Source organism: Clarias gariepinus, chromosome 1 (assembly GCF_024256425.1).
Source record: "Clarias gariepinus isolate MV-2021 ecotype Netherlands chromosome 1, CGAR_prim_01v2, whole genome shotgun sequence".
In the NCBI taxonomy this organism is placed as follows: domain Eukaryota; kingdom Metazoa; phylum Chordata; class Actinopteri; order Siluriformes; family Clariidae; genus Clarias; species Clarias gariepinus.
In genome coordinates, this window is record NC_071100.1 from 37,568,159 (window position 1) to 37,582,349 (window position 14,191).

Genomic DNA, 14,191 nt, shown 5'->3' on the forward strand with positions numbered 1-14,191 from the left:
TTTGCTTATATTGTTAATGAATGATGAGCAAAACAGTCATGGGTACTGCAGTGTGGATTATTTATTCAGTCCATTTTTTTACCCAAAGTCCTATTGGAGAAGAAAGTAAAGTAAAAAGTCAAAGCACTGGCCAATCAAAGTACAAATGTCACAGAAGCCCATGAGACAGTTTAATGTGTTTTAGCAACAATTCTTGCCAGAGGGAAACCAATTAAGCCTTACAGACTGAAACTGCTTAAACCATGATTGTAGTTGTATGTTTTACCAGACTCCAGACTCTGGCTGGGCCACTCCAGAACTTTCCCAGAGTTGTTTGGAAGCCACTCTTGTGTGTTGTCTTATTGAAATGTAAATGTTGCCCCAGCCTGAGCTCCAGAGGACTCTCAAAAAAATAAGTTTTCACTCAGGATAGCTCTTTATTATATAGCGTTAAAAAAAAACATCCCCACAGCATGATGCTGCCACCATCGTGTTCGACTGTGGAGTTGGTTTTAATAAGGTGAAAATGTTCTTGTATCCATCAGCAGATCTGTGTCTTGATATAATCCCATCTAGTGCTTCTACAGATAATTCTCTCAACTTCATGCCTTTGGCTCTGACATACACCATACTTATGTAAACTTATATAGTTACCTTATATAAACAGGTATGTGCCTTTCCTACTTATGGCTAAAAAATGTATGATATTTACATATTTATCTTTATTATTATTAACAAAACACGATAAACACCTGTTTTTACTTTGTCGAAGAAGGATTTGAATCCATTTTAAGATGAGTGTAAAACATTACCAAATGTGGGAAAATTTAAAGGGTCTAAACATTTTTTTGGGACTTTATGTATGGATATACACTTTATATACTTATATACTTTATATACTATACTCAGCAAAAAAAAAAGTCTCTTTTCCAGGACCGTGTATTTCAACAATAATGTTGTTAAAATTTAAATAACTTTACAGATCTTTATTGTAAAGGGTTTAAACAATGTTTTCCATACATGTTCAATGAACCATAATCAGTTACTTAACATGCACCTGTGGAATGGTCGTTAAGACCTTAACAGCTTACAGAAAGTATGCATTTAAGGTCACAGTTCTAAAAACGCAGGACACTAAAGAGACTTGTCTACCGACTGAAAAACACCCAAAGAAAGATGCCCAGGGTCCCTGCTCATCTGCGTGAACGTGCATTAGGCATGCTGCAGGGAGGCATGAGGACTGCTGATGTGGCTAGGGCAATAAATTGCCATGTCCGCACTGTGAGACGCCTAAGACAGCGCTACAGGGAGACAGGAAGGACAGCTGATCATCCTCGCAGTGGAAGACCACGTGTAACAACACCTGCACAGGATCGGTACATCCGAATATCACACCTGCGTGACAGGTACAGGATGGCCACAACAACTGCCCGAGTCACACCAGGAACACACAATCCCTCCATCAGTGCTCAGACTGTCCGCAATAGGCAGTCCATGAGGAGGAGATGCACTGCAGTACTTCAAGCAGCTGGTGGCCACACCAGATACTGACTGGTACTTTGATTTTGAGCCTCCCTTCATTCAGGGACACATTGTGAAACATTTTTAGTTTATGTCTTATGGTGTTGACTCTTTTAGTGTTCATACAAATATTTACACATTAAGTTTACTGGAAGTAAAAACAGTTGAAAGTCAGAGGAGTTTTTTTTTTTTTGCTGAGTATATATATATATATATATATATATATATTATTATATACTAATATAATAAAATGTGGTGAATGTCAAAAATTACAGCCATTATTAATTACAGCAGTTCAGTATAGTTTATTACAGTAGAAAATGTTTTGCTTGTTATTTATTCTGATGTATTTTTATTGTATGAATTCTAAAGAAATGGTTAATAACAGGATGTACACCTGATGATAGAGTGGGACATTTTATTGGGGAGGAAAAACAGCAGTAAAGATTTGATGACATCCTCCATGTGGGTATGAATGATATAAAATGTGCTGACAGGGAAGTTTATGTTGTTTTAATCAACAGTGTTTAGTGACCCATGTTTCTGTGCCAGGGAACATGATGTTAAGGTCTCCAGATGTTCAGGAATAACACATGGTAGAATGTAGTTTACTGACACTCTGTTTTTCATCCAGGTTTAATCAAAGCCAGACAATCCACCACACCACCTAAATACACTGCACATTTGGATTTTATTTTCTACTATGAAAAATGTACAACTTACAATCAAATCATATTAATCACTTACTGTGTCCTTAATACTTTCCACTTAATTAACTCTAGTAATATTTTACCACTAACCATTTCGACAGCATCACATCTATAGCATTTTATCTGTGTTTAAAACAGGAAGCTCCTTCACTCACCTTAGCGATGTCATTCAACCTATGGGCCACATTGGGTGTTAAGTCTCACACAGATACTAATTAATGATCTAAAATTGGGATTGCGCAACAGTCTTAAGTGAAGTTCGACTTTAACCACATGATACAAGACCTCTATTTTAAGCAGTTTCACTAAACTTTGACTGTGAGATGTAAGCTTTCACATGCTATACCATGGTGCTCGCTCCACTGTGGTGGGAATTCTAGACAGCATGAAATGTATTAGATATATTCCTGTGGGCCTAGGGAAATGAGGCAGTGGGGTATATTTGTCCCACTGGTCTTGAGTTTAACACATGATTTAATTAGTGGTCTTGGGAAATAAGAGATATAACGTGATAGGATATGTGTAGAAAATGTGTGACGTGTCCCTTTTATTGCCATCTAGTGTTTACTACAAGCTTTATTTATTCTGATGGTTAACATGTACAGTATATATGTATTATATACGTATTTTAAAATAATATATATATATGTTTTTGTAGCATTTGACCTTTGTACACCAGCACACTGAATTTAAATTAAAACACACAAGATATGACAAAAATTTGACAAAAGTGTGCAATTAACCATTCAGGAATTACAGCCATTTTCATACCCACACCCCCATTTTGAGGGTTTATACTGTAAGTAATGAGAAAAATGGCTGATAAGCAGTTGCATGTCAGTTGTGTTGTCTTTTCCCTCAGTACTCCATACTACATTTGCATTTGGTACAGTAGGTAACCGTTTAAACTCTTAACATAATCTCTAAAAAACTGTCAATGCAGGTGATGATGGTCATCATTAGGCTGAAAATAAACCCATTAGAGAGATAGCAGAAACATTGGAAGTGAACAATCCAACAGTTTGGAACATTCTCAACAACCCTGAAAGATTGCGTAAGATGAGTAAAATGGGTGACTTTAGGATCCATGGTGAAGAAGCGCCTAGCACAACATCTGGCCAAGTCAAGAACACTCTTTAGGAGGTAGGTGTGTCATTGCCAAGTCTAATGTCAAGAGAATGAAATGAATAAAGACACTTCACAACAAGGTGCAAACCATTGGTAATTCTCAAGAAGAGAAAGGCCAGATTATGATTCGCCAGATTCTTTGAACAGAGTAAACCGAAATTAACTTGTACTTGAAGGGAAGAGAAAAGTCTGGAGAAGGAAAGTACCTGCCCGTGATCCAACATGTTTACTACATCAGGTGTAAAACATGTTGGAACCAGTGTTAGGGCATAGGTGTGTATGGCTACAAATGGAACCAGGTCACTGATTGTTTATTGATGAACTGACTGCTAATAAAATTATCAGGATGAATTCTGGAGAGTTTGGGTATTTCCTTTCTGCTGAGATTCATCCAAATGCTGCAGAACTGATCTGACATCGCTTCATGGATAACGATGGATAATGACCCGAAACATAAAGCTACCCAAGGCAAAGAAATGGGATATTCCTCACTAGCCAAATCCCCTGTTAACCCAATAGAGCATACTTATCACTTACTAAAGACAAAATTGAAGGCAAAATGACCCACAAACAAGCAGCACCTGAAGGTTACCGCACTGAAGCCCAGGAAAAGCATTTTGAAGGAGGAAATTAGTCATGTCCACGCATTCCAGACATCAGGCAGTCATTGACTGCAAGTGATTTTCCCCCATGTATTAAAGGCAATCCATATGTTTGAAATTGTGTTAGTTTTTTCCATTGTTTATGAGCCCCCCAAAATGATTATGAATTACTGTAATTCCTGAATGGTTAATCCCACAATTTGTTAAAACCTTGAATTCAAGCTCCCGTTTCACTTCGCTCTCATTTCAGTTGCCATAAAACATATCCTTGTTACAAAATATATGGACCTGATTGTATAAACATGTATTATTGGTTTTGAATATGGAAAATGTTAAATTCTGTTTTTTAATTATCAAGTTTCCTATTATATAAAATCTATATTTATAAACGTTCACAAATAAATATAATTAGTTAATACCCTAATGGTACCATGAAGATGTTCTTTGCTTCTTTTAAGACATTCACATAATAGATAAACAAGCAAGCATACACACACACACGGGATGTTAGATTTATGACTCAAATGCATGCCTCTTAAAAAGTAATAAAAAGGTTTGGATGACATCATGATATAATTGGGTTTTTACTTTAGCAATTATGGCCTACTCATATGCAGCCAACGATAGGAAAAGTTAAATATTTTTTGTTTCCAAAGATCAGTTCAGCCAAACAGGTCCTGTACATTCTTGCCTTTAAGTGTGTCAGGACTTCATGGGGGTTTAGTGCATGTACACTGTGAAGTACACATGCAAAAGTTTTCCCTAAGTCAGTTTCGAATTATTTTCACCAGATTTTAAACCTATTCCAAAAACAATGTTACAATTATTTTTTTCTTTCTAAAAAGCTAAATATTTTTTCTGGGTTAGGGATTATGCAAGCCAGAGGACTACTTACCCGGTTGGAACATAGCGTCCACTGTACAAACCTCTGTTAGCAGTGTTACAATATAAGGTTGCTTTAGTTTGTCAGATCTAGGCTCAGTTATGTGGCAATAACATTAAGTCGGCTGATGACCTGAATGTATTGATTGACCAGGTTATCCCATGAATGTTTTTAAATGTCCTTCCCAAAAATGAATGAAATTCTGGAAGGTTAAGGTTTTGATAAGGTTGTTAAAACAATGTCATGGCAAATATGCACCGTTATCAAAACTAAAAACAGTCCAATATTACAGTTGGCACCTTTTTCTGCCAGGCAGTGCATGTTTGTATAGTTATAGTGTTAGTTTATGATGGATGTAGTGAGAGAGGACATGAAGTTAGTTGATGTGAGAGAAGAGGATGCAGAGGATAGGGTTAGATGGAGGCAGATGATTTGCTGTGGTGACCCCTGAAAGGGAACAGCTGAAAGACAAAGAAGAAGAAGAATTAATTAATTAAACCCACGAAGCACGGGAAGAACATACAAACTACACACACATAGACCTGAGTCAGGAATCAAACTCGATCCTGAAGGTGCAATGCCACTGTGCAACCTTTATGTAAGAAAAATGACAGCAATAACTGGAGATCAGAAGAAAACAAATACAGTTTTCTTCTACAGGGTCACAGGGGGTCTGGAGCATATCCAAGTAGACTTTAGACACAAGGTACACCCTGGACTGGGCGTCAATCTATCGCAGGGCACACACACATTAATTTTTGTGAGGCTGGTTGTGATCATTGTCTTTCCCATTTTTACATCCGTGGTAGGACCTCCAGTCAACATTGACACACAAATTCACACACTATGGAAGCAGCAATCAGTCTAATCTGCATGTGTGTGGACTGTGGGAGGAAACCAGAGAACCCACACACTGGAGAACCCACCAAGTACAGGGAGCACATACAAACTCCACTAACGCAGAACTGAGGCGGGAATCGAACCCTTTCCCTAGATGTGTGAGGCCACAGTAATCTATGGTAAACCGCTATGCCACCATAGTTTACAATACAATAGCAAGAAAAATAACTTATTATCTCCATATTATGAGAACACTACATTTTTCAGTTCATACTTTCAGGGTTTATGTACCCAAATTATTAGACATTTTTATAGATAGATAGATAGATAGATAGATATCTTTGACACTGTTTTTTTTTTTGTCAGAGTGTGCTATATAAACTGTAAGTGTGTGAGGTGCACATGACTGTGGAGGTTTGTGGAGTAGTTGAGCAGAAGGATTTCTGCGCGCGTGCGCTTTAGCTGCTTCGCGTGCTTCTCTGCGCGTGAGTGTGGCCGCTGTGCTCGCGCGCTCACTCGGAGGGGGGAAAAAAAAACTGCGAACGAGCGAAGAAAAGCTCCGGAAGCGCGCGAACACACACACACACACACACATACATACAGTCAGTCACTCGCTAGACATTTCCATTCGCCGCAGTTTCGCTACAGTCATGGAGAGAAAGGTAAGAAACGCATCATCATCATCATATAACGTACAAATATTGTGCGTTTGTAAATGGTGTCATGCCTGTTGTATGCAATTGGAAGTGTTTTTGTGCCCACGCTGATTCCCACTGCGCTTCGCCAGAGCAGTGCTGAGATAAGAGTTTTTTTTTTTTTCTTTCCCCCTGCTGTGTCTAGTTTACGAGATGAAATGGGCAGAGATGGGAGAAAACGAGTTGTTCTGCTGTATAGGTGTGTGCCTGCTCTGGGTCAGGTTTCAGGCTGTGTGTGTAATTAGGCTACAGGAAACTGGAATGTAGCGCAGCTCTGCGGATTGTCTAGGCTTCAGGAGCAGGCACACAGTGTCATCATGTCCAGTGCATGTGTGTGTGTATGTGTGTGTGTGGAGGAGCAGTGTTTTCTTGAACCCTCTCCATCTCTCCTCCGTCCTGATCATCTGCATCATCAGTCAAGTGCTTCACGTCTAACGCACGTGCATGGATCATTTGCACACACTGCTCCATGATGATGGTGTGTTAAACACTTGGCCATTTTCGGGACTGAGTCGTGCTAACCCCTCCACCTCACCCTGACTGTAACCATCCGGAACTTTTCACACCGCACCTGTTAGAGATCTGCATTATTTGCTGGGGGAGAAAAATAAGCTGAGTTATAGGATTAAGGGGTTTTTGTCTTGTCTTGTATGCAACAGGCCTGGCACCTGTACGTTCTCCCTCTCTCTCTCTCTCTCTGTAAGCTTGCCAGGGATTATACATTCAGTACCCTGCTTCTCGGTCTTGTGCTATCTCAAGCTTGAGAACTGCAAAATCCCCACAGCTGAGTGAACACGATCAACATGTACGGTGCTTATATAACTCTACCCTGCTGAAAAATCCAGCTCGGTCTGACCAGAGACGGGATCAGCTGCCAAAACAGAAGGCCGAGCCGGTCAAACTGGTAGAGCGTTTCCTTTCCAGATTTCTTACGTCTTGAATAAATTCATCAAATATGTTTAAACTGAGGCGACACAGTGGCTTAGTGGTTTGCACAATCGCTCTGCACCTCCGGTGATCAGGTTCGGTTTCCGCCTCGGGTCTCTGTGCATGTTCTCCCCCTGCTTGACGGGTTCCCTCTGGTTATTCAGTTTTCCTCCCACAGTCTGAAGACCTGTAGGTTAGGCTAATTGGCGTTCACAAATTGCGCATAGTGTGTGTGCCCTGCAATGGATTGGCACCTTGTTCAGATCCCATTTGTTTGCATCTACAAATGTTCGTCCTCAAATCTAAGTCGGGGACTTTGCACTTTGCACGTGATCTTGTCTGATTGATGTTTCCAAGTTACCCATAATGTATTATTTGTGAGTGTGTGAGTGTATGATATGTTATGGTTTGACACTGCATTCTGAGCACCCCCCCCCCCCCAACTCATTTACAACCTGGCAAAGATAGACTATAAGGATTATTCAGCAGTGTAGCTTAATCAACAAAAACACCCATCAGCTATAACACTAACACCACCACAACCAGGTGAACTTAACAACCTTGGACCATGAGGGACCATGGGCACCCACACCTCATACATATCTGCGGGGACCAAGAGATAGCTCATCCATTCTGATCCCACTGTGAAGCCCACAATGCAGCGCAAATCATCACACAAAGCCAATACTGGACACTAGAGAAAGGCATCAGAACACCCAGTGCTCCACAGGCTGCTGCACACAGGGCCTAGCAGGGGCCCAAGGTCACCAACTTTGGGATCCAAAATCCCAATCTGACCAGGCACCCGTGGGATGCACCGGACAAACAAGTCCGATCCATGGAAGCCCCACTCCACAACCTACAGCACCCAAACGGTCTGCTGAAAATATCCTGGTGCCAGACATCACAGCACACCCCAGAGACTCTCCGGTGCCATGCCCTGAGGGGTCAGAGCCACCCTTTTGGCATAAGGGGAACCCAAAGCCTGCGTGCTTTTAGTGTTAATAGTTTTCATTTCTTGGCTGATCGTTTTTTTATCTATATTACATGTGAAGCAGTATACCTTGTGGTTTTAATACAGGGAAATGTCATCCTTATTAAATCCACAAGCCGGATTAAACAACATAAGCGAAGGTAAGACTGAGCTAACTACACTTTATGGCCAAAAGTATGTGGACACCAGACCATAATATAAACAGTATTTTAGGGCTAGGAATCACCGGGGATAAGCCAATACAATATTATTATTATCCCTTGGTGCGGATTTGATCTATATTGTGATTATTTTAGTATGACGATTTTATAAATATCCCGATTCTTTATAAAAAAATTATTTAGATTCTGTTACAATTCTAAACAAACTTAGCAAATAATTTGCTCCTGTCACACAGGATACTGTACTATCTGCCAATGTGTGAATTGTTAAGAGGACTCCACTTGTAGGATTATAGAGGAATGGTAATATTTTACCACCTCAAATGCAAACATATATACTGTACATTAAAACTGTGTATTTGGGTAATATACATCATATTTTATTTATTTTCTATTTTTCTTTACAAACTGCTATTGCCACAAAGTTGTAAGCAGAGCATTATAGGATCTCTTTGTATGCAGTAGCTCTGAAACTAAAGCACTTGACAAAATGTCCTGAATAGTCTTAGCTACAATAGAGTTACATATAATACTAACACTTATGGTGGAATTGGTATACCAGTGGTGGTGGAATCCACAGTAATTTTATGATCTACCTATTTGTGTTTGATACAACATTTAACACATGAGATGTGTTGAGGTGACTTTGGTGATTTGCTGAAGCCGAGCAGGCTTGGTTACCAGTGCGTAAACTTGACTGCGTTGTGTTGCCCATTGACTGATGAGTGATCACTGATGTTTGTCTTATCCGTGCACTTCTTTTTTTTTTTCTCGGCCATATTCAAAAGTAGTAAAAACAATTAATTGCATTTCATATTATAATTGTTTTTTGTGTGTCTGTGACCCAACAAATCACAACAACAGATTCATTTTTTGTACTTTTGGTAAATATGCAAAGATTTAGTTTGTTGTGACAAAAGACTAGGATGTAATGTTTTTTTTCTATTCTTTTAAAAATGTATTCTATCGTGTTAGTGTCTTCAGAAAATGATCCTCTTGTATTCCATTTTGCCATGCAAATGAGCACGGCAATTAGATGAATATGCAGATTTGTCTATGACACCATCTGGAGACTTGTAGCAACTTTTGAGCATGCGTTAGCTACTTTCCTCTGAACAGAGTTGGCAGTGCTGATGGAATGTTCCGGTCATTACACAATTTTGCCTTTAAAAGTGCAATCTATGAAGGAAAGAGAAGAGTAAAAGACAGCGTGTCACTGTGAATCATGAAGCATGACTTTGGGGTTGGAAGTAGTGTGTCTCTGGTGTGAAATCTCATCAGAGAGCTGAACAGACTAGATTCAAATCTAACTCGCATCACTTCTGCAAGACTGCGTTGCAGGAATGTGCGGTGCCTGAAACAGTGGAAAGAGACATTTTTATGGCAGGGCCATGAATACTGTGTTTGTTACAATAATCCTCTGTCAGTTTCTTATTAAGAAAACCTTTGATGGTTATAAGCCAAGTACAGTGTATTTCAAGCTTACGTCTAGACTTTTTTTTTTTTGCAATATTATATAAGCAGCAATTATTTATAATAGTTAAGTAAGACAAGAAGCTAATTTTTGTACAACTGTACAATTTTGTGCATTTCATTTGTGATCTATATTTATGAGACTCAGTTCCACACTTAGATCGGATCTGGGCTTTTTATTTTACTTCACCTAACAACCCCAGTAAAATGTATGGCACCTGCACTGCTGATCCGCTCTCACTGCGTTTTACAGAGACATCATGCACATGAGCTCCTCGTGTATGGAATTCTGAAATTCAATATTGTCTTCATCCTCTACTTTTAGAAAACAGATAATGTGCAGATCACATTCCTTTGTCGCTCACACAGGCAGAACATTTCTGTAATAAGCGTTTTAATTGAGGTGCTTATATGTACTTGCTGGATTCCAGCAGGCTTAGATCATTTTTTTTAGCTATTGTTTCAGGTTTATTTTTATTTATTCCAGTTTCATTTTCTTTTTTTTTGTTTCTACTCCAGTATAAAACTTATTCATATTTTATTGTATGCTGTATTTTTATTCCAATAGTTTGCAGTCAATTTTACATGATAAAAAAAGAAGCTCTTTTTGCAAATGCATATATATTAGTTTATAAGGAACACCTGTACCGCTGCACATTCGTGCATTTGGCCCATCAGCAGCACAATGTGCAGTATAACACAGTGCATAACGGGTTTAAATAACCAGTAATCCACAGTAAAATAATCAACCCAGGTATCTCCTTTCCTTTTTTCTTTTTACAGTTTCTGTGAGCCACTGCCTAGAGCCTTAGATTTATGTTATTGGCTGACCTGTGTAAAATCCAATGTAGAAAATTTTTGCAATTGTAGTACATCCCCAGATGGCAAAATTACTATGGCCCAGTTCTGGCCGGCATAGCTCATGGAGTGATGACCCATGAGTGATCCAATTACTGTGGCCAAATGCCAAAGGCACACCACAGAAATTATTGCATATAGAGTATTCTAAGGATAGTAATCCCCAGTACGATACCAATATGATATTAACCTGATACCTAGGTGTCGATTTGATTGAAATTTATATTCTATAATTATTTTATATTCTATAGAATAAAAAAAGTTAAACAAAAATAAAAATATAAAAATGTATATTTTAATTACGATTTTATAAATATCCTCATTGTATATCACATTTTTACCTAATTTTGTTGCAATTTAAAACCTTTAAAAAAGTTTAAAAGTACATTTATTTAATCATTAAACTTTTTTTAAAGGTTGAAAATTGCAATAAAATCTGTTTAAAATGTAATATCTAATGGGAATATTTACAAAATTATGATAGTTATAGAATTTTAATAGTTTAACATTTAACAGCCCATGTCTCTGTCACCCGCCATAGTTAATATTTTTACATAAACTTGGCAAATAATTCACTCCTGCCACATAGAAATATGTACTGTAAATAGTTCACAATAGTGCACAAATTAAGATTATAAAGAAACAGTGACATTTTAATTTTTTTTCCCCATCTTTAATTTTTTTAGAGTCTACAATTTTTAAAACCAAATTTTAAACAACACTTTATTACACACGTTTATTTAACACATTATTACCTGGGTAGTTGAACTTTCGTGGAGAAAACATGTAAAACTATTAAAAGCAAGAATGTTTTTAAATCTGTCTAGAAGTTCTCTATCATTATAAATAACTCATCTATTTATTAATTTATTTACTTATTATTATTATTATTATTATTATGATTATTATTACAGTATTATTATTATTTACCAGTGCTTTATTATTTACCAGTGCTATTTACTTCAAGTGGGCCAGGTCCAGGTGTCATCCGTGTCCGCATCAATAATTCACTTTGCATTCTGAGATTCTTTTCTGCTCATAATGGCTGTAAAAAGTGATTGTTTGAATTGCAACAGCCTTCTTGTGATATGAGCCCCTCTAAACTCTCCCACTGCCGCTCTGCAGGGTTTTTTCTTTTTCTTTTTCCCCACACGCTGTTCTCTGTTACCATAGAGTCGGTTGTATGTGAAATTCCCAGGAGAACAGCACTTTCTGAAATACTCGAAGCAGCCCATCTGGTGCCAACAACCGTGTCACAGATTATACTTGGCGTTCTTGACCTGTAATCTTCTATTCTGCATGATTGGCTGAGTGTTTCTAATAAAGTGGCTCGTGAGTGAATCTGCTTTACACTAAATCTACAGTATGTCACAAATTTGTGCAAAATATGCCTGTACATGCAATATTACATAATGTAAGACAAAATGGTGGAGTGAACAGTTATGTAAAATAATTTCTGTAATCTTGTAAGCAACATAGTGTGAAAAGGAGTGTAACCTGGCTTTGCACAGCTGTTCAGCCTTCACTGTGTATTACAGACAGTTTAGTTGTACCGAGGCAAGCTGATGTGAAAGAAACTACAGGTCTGTTATATCCAGTCCCAGAAACGTCTTTGAGTTCAGGTCTTTGTATCTTTTTTCAGAGACCGTCCCATAGGGGCCAGCAGCACCTGAAAAGGATCACTTTTGCCTCACTGCCTTCCAATCTGTCAGTTAGACAGGGCATGGAGAAAAAGCAATAAAAGAAAACGTCTCATTAATATTCAAGGACCTGCGTTTTTTTTTTTTTTTCTTTCACACCTCAAGAGCTTTAGGAAGGCTTATTGAGAGGGTAGGCACAGCCGGGACCTGATTATTGAATGCGTTTTTTTTTTCTTCTTTTTCTTTTCTTTCTATTTTTTAGTAAGGCTTCCACGAGGCACGGTCTAAGCTTCCAAACTGTGAGAAATTAATGTTCCTCTGGCTTTATTTTCACATCTCTTTGTTGTTGCTGAAATCGCCCTTTGTTAGAATTTGTCTTTCTAAAAAATAAAAAATAAATCACACTCTGGGTCTCTTGAATCCAGCTATACATTGAACAAAATGTTATTAATCTTTACTGAAAATGGCAAAGATCAAATACATGGGTGCCACAATGAACGGTCCTGGCTTTTGTGTCTGAGGTTCCTTTCAGAAAGAGGTGGACAATACCAAACTTCCGTGTTCAGCTGGGCTGGAATGTTTTGGCAGCTTGAAAGAAAAGTCTTTGTAATGCCTGGAAACTTCCGTCAGTACAGGCTGCTAATATAACCCAAAAGCAGCAAGTTTCACGTTTTTAAAATTCTTTGCATATACCATATATTTGTTTTGCAGCTATGTTTTATTATATATTATTAGAGAAAGAAAAGCACTCCCACTTAAATGCTTGGAGTCAGCTCCTGAATAACTGGTACCACTGGTGAAAAATGGTAAAAGATGTTACATGGGAAAAACTAATTTTAATTCTTTAAAAAATTTATTATACTAAACAAGGAATCTGAGAAACTCTTCAATGCAGAATTCTCCCCGAAGTTCTCTGTCCTCTCTCGTCCTCAGCTCTCCTCACAGGTTTTATAAAGGGGTTTAGGTTTAGGTCAGGGGACTGGAATGCCCCTGAAAGTCAAAAGCTTGATTGTGTGGTCATTGAACCATTTTTTTTGTCTGTGGATTTGAGTGTATCTTTTGGATCAGCATCCTTTTGAAAGATCCAACCACAACCCTGTTATTACATCTTGGCAGTAAAAGACAGATTTAAATTAAAAAATCTTCTGGTACTTTGTGGAGTTCACAATGCCTGGTGTCCTAACAAATTTCCCAGGGCCTTTAGAGTCAAAACAGCTCAAAACATTACAGATTCTCAATCATAACAAAAGGTTTTTCTTTTCTCATTTTTTTTGGTCTCTCCTGACTGTTAAAATCAGATTCAGTCAAAGCTCTAGGAGTGTAGTTCGATGAATTTAAAGGATTTCTTTGAGCACATTTTATTTATTTATTATTATCTTTACATCCCTCCAGCTAGGAAACTCTGTAGTCCAACAAGGGACCGTGGAGGCCAGTGGTGTCCATTGTGTTTATTCTCATTTTTACAACCGTGGTAGGACCTCCAGTAAACATTCACTTAAGTATTTACACACTACGGGCAATTTGGAAACACCAGTTAGCCTAATCTGCATATCTTACGACTGTGGGAGGAAACCGGAGAACCTGGAAGAAACCCAAGAAGCACGGGGAGAACATGCAAACTTCATGCACACAGACCCAGGACCCGGTGATTGTTTTAAAGGTCATAATTCTTGTTATTTAGTTAATGAATTCATAATGTAGCAGTGGACATATTCAGGCATTTTGTCATTTTTAAAGACATTACAGTACATGCGTTGTGAATGTCAACAAACCTTTCTGT

At 38.2% G+C, this 14,191-nt stretch overlaps 1 protein-coding gene across 1 annotated transcript in view; it reads left to right on the plus strand.

Annotated features, from left to right (window-relative positions):
• Positions 1 to 6,245: 6,245 nt before the first annotated feature.
• smarcd3b (SWI/SNF related, matrix associated, actin dependent regulator of chromatin, subfamily d, member 3b) overlaps positions 6,246 to 14,191 on the plus strand; it is a 57,124-nt gene continuing 49,178 nt past the window's right edge. The window contains exon 1 of the mRNA XM_053497551.1: positions 6,246 to 6,325. Within this exon, the coding sequence (XP_053353526.1) occupies positions 6,314 to 6,325 (12 nt within the window). The 5' untranslated portion in view covers positions 6,246 to 6,313. The remainder of the gene's footprint in view (positions 6,326 to 14,191) is intronic.